The 13,460-nt window shown below is 41.6% G+C and overlaps 1 protein-coding gene across 3 annotated transcripts in view; it reads left to right on the top strand.

The window, feature by feature from the left end:
* EIF4G2 (eukaryotic translation initiation factor 4 gamma 2) overlaps positions 1 to 13,460 on the top strand; it is a 50,899-nt gene that overhangs the window by 26,774 nt on the left and 10,665 nt on the right. For 2 of the 3 annotated variants that reach the window (XM_044380809.3, XM_057317265.1), the window contains one exon: positions 12,124 to 12,412. In XM_044380809.3, coding sequence (XP_044236744.1) covers positions 12,367 to 12,412 — 46 coding nt within the window. In that variant the 5' untranslated portion in view covers positions 12,124 to 12,366. Of the gene's footprint in view, positions 1 to 1,797; positions 1,909 to 12,123; positions 12,413 to 13,460 lie in introns of all 3 variants that reach the window. The other variant, XM_057317264.1, reaches the window with a different exon arrangement.

Genomic DNA, 13,460 nt, shown 5'->3' with positions numbered 1-13,460 from the left:
AATTAAAATATTCAATCCACTTGATGTCAAAAGAATAAAATCTTAACTTCATGGATCTCCATCTATTCCCACTTGTTCTTGAGAGTTCTTTGTTTTTATTTTGGCTTTCGATTCCTTTCCATTGAGAATTTCTCTTCTGCTTATGTCTAATTGCTCTCTCCACTAATGCTCCTAGCAAGTCGTACTTCCTCTTTCATAACACATCACATTTGAATTTCTTTTTCAGTGTCTTTCTTCCCCAAAAGACTTTTAGCTACATGACGGCAGAGACCGCTTCCGTCTTCATTATCATACCCCAGCACTCTTAGCACCATGCCGGGCACATAGTAGGTAATTTCCTTGTTAGTGCCCTTGAGGTTTGTTTTTTTTCCAAAATGAGTTTTATTAAAACATAATAGATTCCAAAAGGAAGTTCAGCAAAGAAACTACAAAAAGGAAAATTCCGACTTAGAAAGTATAACCTTGTGTTCTAACACAGGTTAATTGATGACCAGATTCATGGTATCTGTTCCATAGCCTACTTGTGAGTGCCACTCACCTCCTTCGTCCCCTTTCTTCCTTGAGGTCTCAGACTTGTAAGCCCTGGGGAAAACTGCATATGAATGGGTTACCAGGCCATTTTTGAAGTAACTGTTGCCATTACTACTCTTCACCTGTTCAGACTGCCCTGGTTGATCTGCGCTTCTACTTGTAGATCCTGTGGATTTACATGCAGCAATCTGACCAAGGATTGTTGCAAGCCCCTTTAGTCAGTGAAGAAAAAAAAAATCATGTACTGCTCTTGTCTACCCAGGACCATTTCTAACTAAGTGTATCCCTTAGATTGTTATGCCGCATAAAATTAAAAACTCCGAGTCAAGCTTAATTTCATATATTCCTTCTCCGTCTAGTCTTCCTGTCATAAGATTGGTTTGAGAGAGATTGATTTTTTAAAAACCATGTTCATTATTACTTGTTAGTATTTATATTGTTTCTCTGATCAAAAGGAACAGGGGTTTTTAGAAGCAGAATTTGAGGGGTGGAGGTAAGAGGAAGCTTTGAAACTCCCTTATTTGAGCATTCTACCACTACAATGAATTTATCAACTTCTGAGTTTTAACCTTCCGGCTCAATCTCCCCTTTCCCTCATGCCAGATTTTGTTCTTGGCTTCTAATCCCTCTTTCTCTTTCCCTCTCCGCCGCCCCCCCCACCCTCTCTCCTTTTCCAATTTCTGTACAACATAAAGGTGGCCAGACAAGTGGTCTGAAAGACCTTATGAAGATCTGAAATCTATTTCACTATCCACTAACCAAGCTGTGGTATGAGTGAGTTTGTCTGTCCCTCCCCATCAGCCAGCAGAGGCCTTTCCCATTCCCACACTTACTATCAGCCAGCTCCTATCTATGGTAATTCCCCATAGTGGCACACTTCTTCCTCTTGGTTCTTGGGTCAGGCAAGTATCCAACTTTGCTTTAATTTAGCATGGAGTTACCCTGGGGCGCTCCTGATTGACCAGAGGCAGTGTACGTGGTGGAATAGCTTTTGGGATCTAGAACCCATGCTACCTAATCTCAAATTCTCATTCTGCCACATATTCATTTCTCTGTGCCTCAGTTTCCTTCTCTGTGAAAGAGAGAATAGTATCCACTACCTCCTAGGATTAGTGTACACATGCAAAATATTTAGAACATAACTTTGTAACTTAATAAGCACAGTATGGTTAATTATTATTATGAGTTGACCTATGGTGGTGTTGGGAAGAGATCTGTGGTACTTCGGCCACACTAACAATTCAGCAAATGTTTATTGAATGACAGCCATGTGCCAGACACTGCTAGGCGGAACACAGAGATGAAGCAGAAATTAATGCTGCATTTGCTTCTGGGTGAGCTGCATTTGGTCCTACAGATGATCGTGATGGCAAAGAGGTAGGTGTTTATTTAAATAGGCCCTCAAGGTTTTCTCCACTGACTCTTAAATGTAAGAAACAATGTTTACCCTTTGACTTCTAATATTATCTTATATTTTGTTTCCTTTGAGAGCTTAGAAGTGCATTTTGTAATCATATATCATGATCTCCCTTGTTTCTCTCTTAAATTTACCAGGGATTGTCAAAATTACATCTTTTCCTATTTTCCTATAATTAAAAATAAACAATACTTTCTCTTTCCCAAATCATCAGTTCTCCAAGCTCTCAAAAATCATTACTTTGGACCTTGAAATGACTCTGGTCCTTTTTTTACCCCTCTGGTTTTGATTTGGTGATGTGTCTGTATATATGTGTTTGCCCTTTGGCTCTAGTGAGATGTGGAAAGGTAAGCTGAATCAGAGAGGTATGAGTGAATTGACCATTGAATAAATGTATTTATTTAAGTCTCTTTCTTACCAGTTTCCCAGATCCGCTGGATTTTATCTCTGCCTTGCAATCACAGTGAATGAATGCAGAAAGCAGACAAACTTTTAAAATGTTCTGTCTAGAAGAGAGTAAGAATCCTTTCTAAAACAAAATGCCAAGTTCTAATTTAAATGGTGGTTGAAGGGGGAGAAAAGGATCTAAAAAAGGCTATAGTGGATTACCTAAAAATAAGGACAATCCTTTTTTTCTGGTTTATTATTCTGCATCCAAAACCGAGATTTTTGTTGATTTGTGGACTCCAAAAGTTACTCTCTCTTTTAAGGGAGGGGAGGAGTCATGCACAGGCTGAGTTCAGCCGCAGGGATGTAAAAACGAAGATGTGCAGTGCTGCGGGACAGAGTAGTCTCTGAGACAGCATGATGTAACTGGATCAGCATCGGTTCACCATGATACTTCGCTTTCTGTTTTGAGTTCCTTGGTTCACAAATGTTCTCTCTCTCCACCCTTTATCTAATCAGCCACAATAAAATATAACTATCAACCAGAGAACAGTGTATTTATAGCCAACGAAGGGTAAGTATTTGGTGCAGTAGCAACCAAGATTCACTTTGTTATGCATAGGTCTGCTGCACTATCTTCAAATTTATTTCCCTTTTATAATGGGCTCTCTATTCTTTTTCTATAGAGCAAATCATTATTCAATCACTGAAAGTATAAGTTATTTTTAGTAAGTCATTAATATTATCTTTAGGAGCACAAAAACTCTCCTACCAAAAGTATTGATAGAATGGCTACTATACTTTGAGCAGTTTTTATGTGAACCAGAGCGATCACATTTAATGAATTTATAATTTGATGGGTAAAAATGAACACTCTTTTACATTTCAATTTCATTGCCAAATTTTAAATTTCAAAACATACGTGTGCACACGTGCGCACATACACACACACACACACACACACACACACACACACAAAGCACACAGCTGGTTAAACTATAAAAACTCCTTCACCTGGCATCACAAAACTTTCCCATTTCTCATTTTCTCAGATCTTTCCCGTTTTCACTAATATTTTTAGTCTAAAATTAGAGGCCACGATGAGTACTAGAGTACTCCAGGTCCAGATGTGCTGGAATTCTCAACAATATTCATAAATCTTTGAAATTTTCACTCCATCATTGAAGTGGTCCTTCAGGGTTATACTACAGTCTGTGGCAAAATTACTAGAAATATAGGCTACTTAAACATACAGCAAGTAGAGCTCTGGTTTACTGCCCGAATCTGGAGGAGGATCAGGGACCCTGAATTCCCAACCCAGGAGACATATGAGGCAAACAACTTTAAAAGAAGGAAGAGCACTTGGCCAGGGAACTGGATATCCTGGTTTCTAGACCCTGCCTTGGGCAACTTCAGGGGCAAGACCCTAAGTATAGATCCTGGAGCGCCTTGGTTGCATCATCTGTAGAATCGTAATACTACTACCCATCCCTTACCATCTCCGCTCAAAGATTCTGACATGAGAAAGTGCTTTGGACTACTCAGAAATTCTAAGTGCTGCACAGCTATGAAATATAATAGCACAGCTATTATTATTATCCTTATGCTTATTGTCATCATCCTTGTACCTGGTACTTATCATGATTGGTGCTGCTTTCATCAGAGAAACTCAGATTTATAAAGAGAAACATGTATTCATATAGCATATCTCTAAGAAAATTCTGTAATTCTCAGTACTCTTAAGTAACTTACTTAACTTTTCAAACAAGTTAGTAGATGTATTCCACTCCAGTGCATATAAATATACATACCAGTTCTCAGAGCAACAACATGAATAACCCATCCTCTGGCATTTAAAACTCACACTCTAGTAATTGTGTGTTTAAATGTCTTGCAAATCTGTAGTTCCACTTCAAAAATTACTTAAGACCAGGTGTTATTTTTAAATGACCAGCTTTTTAAGTTAACCATCAACCTTCCAGAGAAAGTAAGAAAATGAGATTAATTTCGGCTTCTCTAAGAAGACAACTCTACCTGGTCGCAGTAGTTTTCCAAATAGCTGCTGTATCAGTCAGGGTTCTCCAGAAAAACAGAACCAGTAGGATTTGTATTTATATATAGAGAGAGATTTATTTTAAGGAATTGGCTCAGGTGATTGTTGAGCCTTGATGAGTCCAAAATCTAATGGGGCAAGCTGGAGACCCTGGGAGGAGTTGCAGTTTGAGTCCAAAGACAGTCTTTTGGCAGAATTCCTTGTTTGGGAGAGGTCACTCCTTTTTCTACTAAGGCTTTCAACTGATTGGATGAGGCCCACCTGCATTATGGCAGGTAATCTGCTTTACTCAAAGTCTACGAATTGAAATGTTAATTTCATCCAAAAAACACCTTCACAGAAATATCCAGAATGTTTGACCAAGTATCTGGGCACCATGGCTTTGGCAAGTGGACACTTAAAATTAACTATTATCGTTAGAGTTCCAAGAATTTAGTTCAGCACTAAAATGCTATGAACAATTTAGTGGGCTAAAGTGACCACCCCCCAGAAGATATGTCCAGGTCCTAATCCCTGAAACCTGTGAATATTACCTTATGTGGCAAAAAATGAAATTAAGTTAGGGAACTTCTTTTTAAGATTTTATTTATTTATTTGAAGAGTGAGAGAGAGCACAAGCAGGGGGAGCAGCAGGCAGAGGGAGAAGAACGCTCCCCACCAAGCAAGGAGCCCAATGCAGAACTCGATCCCAGGACCCTGGGATCATGACCTGAGCCAAAGGCAGACGTTTAACTGGCTGAGCCACCCAGGCGCCCCTAAGTTAAGGATCTTGAGAAGAATTTATTCTCAATTATCTGAGTACAGTCACATGTATCACAAGAGAAAGTCAGAGAAAGTTTTGTGACACACAGAGAAGGCAATGTGAAGACAGAGCAGAGGGAGATGTAGCCATAAGCCAAGGAATGTCATCAACCACCAGAAGCTGGAAAAGGCAAAAAATGGATTCTCTAGAACCTCTGTAGGGAGTACAGTCTTGCCAACACCTTGATTTTGGACTTCAGGCCTCCAGAAGTGTGAGGAAGTTAATTTATGTTGTTTTCAACCACCCACTTTGGGATAGTTGTTATAGCAGCCACAGGAAACTAATGCAAGCATCTTACACGTTGCATGGAAAAAGCGACCAAAAAAGGGACGTCTGGGTGGCTCAGTCAGTTAAGCATCTGTCTTTGGCTCAGGTCATGATCCCAGGGTCCTGGGTTTGAGTCCTGCGTCAGGCTCCTTGCTCAGTGGAGAGCCTGCTTCTCCCTCTGCCTGCCACTCCCCCTGCTTGTGCTCTCTCTCTACCTCTCCCTCTCTCTAATAAATAAATAAATAAAATCTTTAAATAAATAAGTAACCAAGAAAAAAAAGGAATATCCCCATTGTAGTTAGTAATGTTGCTATAGAAAAGAGAAAGCTTGGTGCACTTGGTAAAGTATGAGACCCTGCCACAATCTCACTGAGCTACACTGGACAAGTCACCTAGCTTTCTATGTCCCTATCTTTAAAATGGGGGAAGTGACAGTGTCCTACCTACCCACATGGTTTGTGCTGAAACTCGAATGAGAGAGTATATATTCTTACATTCAGTAAATATTCACTGATGTTTACTATATGCCAGAAACTGTTCTAAAAGCACTGTATCTAAGGGATATAACAGTGAAAATGACAGGGTTCCTGCTGTCATTCAGGTTACATACTAATGCAGTAAGCAGACAATATACGAGAAAGAATGTAAAATCATTTCATACAGTGATTAGGACTATGAAAAAATAAGTGACATAATGATGATAAAGTGGCTGGAAAAGGAAATATTATATAGGAAATCAGGAGGGAAGGCTTTTCTAAAGAGGTGACCACAAGATGATAAAGCTGAGTCCTAAATTATGAAAAAGAGCCAGCCATGGGGAAAACTGGAATAAGAGCTTTTTGGACAGTGGCACTTGAAAAAGAAGTAGCTGTAGCCTTTGCATGTTTGAGGAAAAGAAAGCTTTGCAGGAACTTGAAGTGTGTGAAGAATAGAAAAAAAGACCAGTGTGACTGAAGTAGAGAGGACAAGGAGGAGCATAGCAGGAGATGAAGCCAGAACGGTATTCGAGGGCTGGGTCATGTAAAGCTATGTAAGCCCCAATGAGAAGTGTGGATTTCTCTGTGAATATAATGTAGATCCATGATCAGAGGGTTTTAAACATGGAAGCGGTGTTATCTGATTTTCATTTTTAAAAGCTGACTGGCTTCTGGGTCGAGACTATATTAGAGAGCAAGAGATGGAGTGGAGAGAGCAGTTAGGGGGCTGCTGCCGTAATCCAAGCTGGAGATAATGGGGTTAGGTTAAAGTGACAGCAATGGAGACAAGAGAAGTGGACCAATTTAAGATATATTTTGGAGAGAGTGCCAGTAGAACTTTGATGCATTGGATATGGGAGAAGAGAGACCGGAATTAAGAATAATGCATCGGGCTTTGGCCTTAGCAACCGGCAGATGGTGAACAATGGAGGCAAAACTATTCTGAACATGTTAAATTTGAAATGCCTTTTAGAGACCCAAGGGGAAATTTCAGTAGGCAATTCAATATATATCTATAGTTTGCATGGGGGGAGGGATGAATCAGAGATGGAATTATGAATGTGGAAATCGTCATCATGTAAATGGTATTTAAAGTCATAGGATGGGGGGGGAGTATTCAGAGGGAAGAGAAGAAGGTCCAGAATAAATCCTTGGGTACTTTAATATTCAGAGGTCAAGCAGAGGAGGAAAAGCCAGAAAAGACAGCTGAATTGGTGAAGGAGACATTGAGGTAGGAGGAAATCCTGGAAAATGTAAAGTCACCAAAGCCAAGAGAAAAATGAATAAATGTCAACAGGATACTATGCATGAATATTTTCTCAGCTCCTGCTGTGTGCAAAGAACTCTACTGGCAATGCAAAAGAAATGTTCCTGATCTCAAGGACCTTTTGATTTTGAAATGGAGATAAAAATAAGCCCCATAAAAATAATACAGTACATAGCCTTCTGATTTCCCTATCTCCAGGTTTGCCTTTCAATCCATTCTACTCCAGGCACAAGGTTGATTTCCCTAAAACAGCACTCCCATTAAAACGGATTAGCTTTAAACTAAAATTCATCAGAGTTCTGATCAGCTCAGGAACTTTCTTTGCCCATAAGACAGTCCCAAATCATCATTCTGGCACTAAAGGAAGGATGGCCACAGCCTCATGAAACTTTATAGCACTTTTTCTTGGAGGCTCAGTTTAGCACTGATTCTGTCTTTCCCTGTCCTCGTATGTAATTGGTGTATGTTTTGTCTGGATTGTGAGCTCCTTAAAGACAGATTAAGCCCAAACTCCATGTCTAGTATGCTAACTTATTAGCTTTATTTTTTTCTGCCAAGTAGACAAAGACCTCCAAATTTTATTTTATTTTAAAGATTTTATTTATTTGAGAAAGAGATAGTGAGAGAGAGCACTTGAGTGGGGAGGACAGGGAGAAGCAGACTCCCCACCGAGCAGGGAGCCCTATGCAGGGCTCAATCCCAGGTCCCTGAGATCATGACCTGAGCCAAAGGCACACGCTTAACCGACTGAGCCACCCAGGCACCCCAACAGACCTCCAAATTTTAGTCATATGGTATAGAACACAGGTGTAATAATGAAGCAAAATTTGAGTATCATAGAACTAGATTATGGGTAACTAGGAATGGAGGAGGGAACAGGGAAGTAGTCTAAAACTAGTTTACAGAAGGGGGAATGAACCATGGGAGCCTGTGGACTCTGGCAAACAAACTGAGGGCTTCAGAGGGGAGGGATTGGGATAGGCCGGTGATGGGTATTAAGGAGGGCACATATTGCATTGTGCGCTGAGTGTTATACGCAAATAATGAATCATGGAACATTACATCAAAAACTAAGGATGGGGGCGCCTGGGTGGTGCAGGGGGCGCCTGGGTGGCGCAGTCGTTAAGCGTCTGCCTTCAGCTCGGGGCGTGATCCCAGCGTCGCAGGATTGAGCCCCACATCAGGATCCTCCACTAGGGGCCTGCTTCTTCCTCTCCCACTCCCCCTGCTTGTGTTCCCTCTCTCGCTGGCTGTCTCTATCTCTGTCAAATAAATAAATAAAATCTTTAAAAAAAAAAACCAAAAAAAACTAAGGATATACTGTATGGTGACTAACATAACATAATAAAAAATTATTATAAAAAAAAAAAACAGTTTGCAAAGGGCCTTTTATACCAAACTAAGGAGTTCGGATGTTACTCTGTTATGAGAAACCTGAGATTTCTGAGCACGGCAATTATATACTCATATCTGTGCTTCAGAAATGAATTGGTAGAGGGGATATATGAGGATGGCCTCAAAATTGGAAACAATGGAGAATCAGTAGAGTGAATTTTTTGAGGCAGCAATACCAGCTTAACTTGCCGTGTAAGAGAAGATGGGTGTCTGGGAGTGGTAAAAAATAAGGCCAACGGAAGAGGTAGGGTAGGGCCAGAAAAAGAAGGGCTTGAAAGCTGGGCAAAAGCATTATGAACTGGGATCCCTGGGTTCTAATGCCTGTTTCCCTACTTGGGGAAAGTCCTTTATCTTTTCTGGAACCCAGTTTCCTTTTCTCTGGGGTTTTCTTCAGCTGTAAAAGTTGTCATTTCCTATAAAACTCTGACCTGCTACTGTAGTTCTCAAACCCTAACTGTACATTGGAATCACATGGAGAAGCTTTAAAAGTGGTTGATGCCTGGGTCCCACTCTGAGAGATTCAGATTTATGCACCCTGGACATTTTAAAAGGTCCTCAGGAGGGTGCCTGGCCGGCTCAGTCAGTAGAGTGTGTGACTTGCTCTCCGTGTCGTGAGTTCAATACCCCACATTGGTTGTAGAGATCACTTTAAAATCTTTTAAAAAATAAATAAAAATAAAAATTAAAAAAAAAGCCCTCAGGTCATTCTACTGTGCAGCCAAGGTTGAGGTCGACTGATGTAGAAAATAGTGAAGCACCAAAATTCTTGAGCATGGTTAATATGTTGTGAAAAAAAGTGTCTTAAGGAGGACTAATATGCGTATACAGAGTAAAGGGAAAAGATTATAGGAGACCAACTGGAATTTTTCAATAATTTAGGAGAAAAATATACTAAGGCCTAGATTAGCATGCATGCAATGACATTGTAGGGAAGAAGAATGTAGGGAAAAGATGATTTAGAGGGAAGTAACACAAGGACTTAGTAATTAATTGAATATTCATTAGCTACATGTAGAAAATAAAAGCAATTTTGAGGAAGGGTGAAATTTATGTTCCTGATCAAAAGGAAAGAGAGAATGTAGAGTCAAGTTTCTAATAGAGAATAATAGTGGAATCCTTAGCAAAACTAAAGCAGTTGTCAAACAGTTGGTTAATCAATATTACTGATGATATGGTAACACATTAATTATTATGGGACTATGCTATTGTGCTTTACGTACATTATCTCATTTAATCTGTACAACTCTATAAATACTGTTATTCCCATTTTACAGATTTAGAAACTAAGGAGAGAGCAGTTAAATAATTTGCCCAACATTACACAGTAAGAGGTAGAGAATGTAGTTGAACTAACCAGTCTGACTCCTTTTCTTCATGATAGGAAGATTATCAGTTACATACTGAATTGTTTGAGTTTGAACAAATAAGCAATATGGCTGTAGAGGCCAGACAGGAACATAAATGAGTGGATCAAGTCAGATTTAACTGTGGTGAAATGAAGAGAAAACATTTAAATGAGGCAGTCGCTACTCAACTATACTTAAATGTGGCCCTGTTGGAACTTCAGGCCCAGTATTGCCATATTTTAAGATTTTTCATGAAAAGATGTAAATCTAGATTTCTGTGTAAAATCTCCTAAAATTTAAGTGTCAACTAATTCAAATGTTTAAAATTACTGTGTGGCCCAAACAAAATATGGCTGCAAGTTTGCATCTCAGATTAATAATAGGCTGTTAGAAATTCAGAACTGAACTTAGAGATGTGAGCTGCAGATGTATGATTAGGGGGAATCCTTAAGCACAGAGAGGGTAGCAGACGTTTCAGGAGTTGTATGTTAGAATAATAACCAGCATTTGACATGATTAGTTAAAAGAATGCAACAATATATGAGTTAAGTCAGTCAGGACTCGAAGAGTTTTGCAATCTTATAGAAAACTGACATAAAATGGAAATGTTAAAACTAGCAGATTGAAGTGGGTGTATTTAAAATTCAATTTTCTATAAACTAAAAGCTAAATTCCAGATAATGACTTGAATTTTCATACATCCATGATGTGATGGAAACATTTCAAAACTGTGAATATCTCTCCTACTGATTGAAAGATAATTGAAAGATTATGTTTCATCCGTATTTTCACCTTTTTACATTGGGTTACTTTCTCCCAGCCCCAGTTTCTTACACACACACATAAAACCCGGGATGGTCTTTTGAGGAGACTGGAACTCAATAATTAAAAAAAAAAAGTTTTACTTAATCTTTACTAATTGTGAAAGTCCATAGCAGAGGGGTTCACAATTAGTAAAGATTAAGTAAAACTTTTTTTTTTTTTTTTTTTTTTAATTATTGAGTTCCAGTCTCCTCAAAAGACCATCCCGGGTTTTATGGCTCGGTAAATATTCTCTTTGAAATCGGGACTACTGTTTTTGAACATTATTCCATCAGATTAATGTATTATCAGTTATGAAGAATGTTAACCAGTTATTTAAAAATAAAGTATCATATATATGAAAGCATTTTTGCAAACTGTAAAGCCCTGTAATAATATTATAAAGAAATATTGTTCTGGTGTTATCTTGAAGTGACAAAGGTCCTGAAATTACAAAGTGAAACCTCTTATATTTGAAACACAATTTTCAAAATGTTTCCCCAAAATGTCTTTTATTTTCCACATGTAACTAACTCCAAGAATGAGATATTTCCACTTGTTTAAGTTCAAGTGAATTTGACTTAATAGCAGTAACTGTAGTAATATAATGAGGGGTAATGATCAGCCTCATACATGGCAAAGATCTAAAGATGCTGGAATTGTGTTAGAAATCTTCAGAGCCGCACCCCACCACTCTATTATCATGTTTAAACGTCCTAGGACAAACTGCAACTTTCATGAAGACTGTATTACCGACTAGGTGCTTTCAACACCAAGAGCTGTTTTGACATGTCAAACCTAAGTCTGGTCTTTGAAAACCCTGCCCTTTATTGGACACTCTTTAAAAGATCCGCATGTTAAAACAGTTTCTTGCTTTTGATACACATTGTATCAAGAACTGCATGTTCAAAATAAAGATGGGGAAATTTCTGCCAAGTGTATGGAAACATGACTCCATTTTTGTATAGCCAGGACTCCATTTTTATGTAGCTAAAATGTCGCAAACGATGGAACACTTCATTTTACGGTAGCCCTCCTTTAATATATTACCTGAGAAGTAGAAATAGTTCATCCTGCTGGCTTTGAAAACCCTAATCCTATTTGTTATGGTAGACCTTACATAAAATGGAAATACACAGCTCAGTCTTCAACATGCTTAAAAACAAATCAACAAAACCCAAAAAACAAAAACCAGGAGCTAGCAATTAAAAATCCTCCAAACGCCCGCGCTCCGCAAACACTTCTTCCAAAGAAGTCTGGTATGGTCTGGGTATTCCTCCGTGACCGCTGGCCGGACATTCCTTCGGGAAAAGCAGCTTCTCGTGTGAGGTACAAAGACAATAAACCCCTTCCTTTTATCCCTTTCTCATTCACTTTGCAGGGGGTGGAATAAATAGGGAGCTGAATGACGCCTTCTGTACGCATCTGGGTGCACCGTCTTGTTTCCTGAACACTATCCTCCCGGCTCCCCCACCTAAAGCCGCCGACGCTGAACACCTGGAGACCGATAGTTATTCCAGGCACTGCGCCCCGGGGGCGCCAGGCCTCAACCCTACAGGCCCGTCCCGGGGAGGCCCGGCCTGCGAGGGGCAATCACGGCGCTTCGGGGGCGCCAGGAAGATCAATGCTCCGACACGCCACGGACAGGAATCCGGTAGAGTACGGGAAAGGCGAGTCCCCAGCACTCCCGCCCCCCCCCCCCCCATTCCCGCTGAGAAAACGAGGTAGAGGGAAAGGGGGCTGTACAACTCCAGCATGGGGTAGAGTCAGGGAACAAAGAGACAGGAGGAAGATGAGACAGCCACACCAACGCAGACTCAGAAAGGCTCTCCGACTTTACGCAAGTGTCCCGCATCTCGACCGCGCTCAGCTGCCCTTACGCCACTAACTTGGCTTCAGAGCCTTCGCGAATATGGCTTTGCGCACTGCGGCGAGGCTGCGGCGCAACCGAGCTTGGCCCTGTGGCTCCTCCCCGCCGCTCTGCGCGGATTGGTGGCAGACAGCAGTCGGGCTTCTGATTGGGCGGCGAAGGAACCATTCGGGGCGGCTCTGGTGGGTTCGGCTGCCCCAGAGTGATAAGTTCGGCTTCAGACACGCCTCAGCGCCAGCAGCGAGTCGGAGCTCTATGGAGGTGGCGGCGAGTACCGGGTGGTGGCTGCAGCAGCGACTCCTCTGAGCTGAGCGTTTCCAAGCCGTTCCCGATTCCTTCCTCCCCCTTCCCTCCCCCTTTTTTGTTTTCCGTTCCCCTTTCCCCTCCCTTCCCTGTCCCCGACGGCCGGATCCTGAGGAGGCAGCTGCGGCGGCAGCTGCTGAGTTCTCGGTGAAGGTGAGTGGAGCTGCCGCCGCCGCCGCCGCCGAGTAAGAGCGCTCTAAAATGGCCGCCGTCCCCTGGCCGCTTCTTCTCGAGCGGTACAAAATGGCGGCCGCAGGCGGGGACGGGCGGGGCGACCCTTGTTAGGTTTTTTGCGCTCTACGGGCACCTAGAAATTCTTCACGTTTGTTCTCCTTCCCCGTTGCTGAGGGAGTGGAAGGAAACCGGCAGCCGTGGCGGCCCCCGGCCGTCATCGTGGCTGTCGGTGGCCGGGGTCCGGGCGGACCGAGGCGCTGGTGTGGTCGGATTGGGAGAGAGCGTGGCCGGGCCGCGCGCCGCCGCGGGGAGCGACGTGCCGGCCGGCGGGGAGGGCCCGGCCGTTGGCGCGGGACCAGCCAAGGCGCAGG

Source organism: Ursus arctos, unplaced genomic scaffold, assembly GCF_023065955.2.
Source record: "Ursus arctos isolate Adak ecotype North America unplaced genomic scaffold, UrsArc2.0 scaffold_23, whole genome shotgun sequence".
Taxonomy (NCBI): domain Eukaryota; kingdom Metazoa; phylum Chordata; class Mammalia; order Carnivora; family Ursidae; genus Ursus; species Ursus arctos.
Note: the sequence above shows the minus strand (reverse complement) of the source record. Positions and strands in the feature narration are given on the sequence as shown.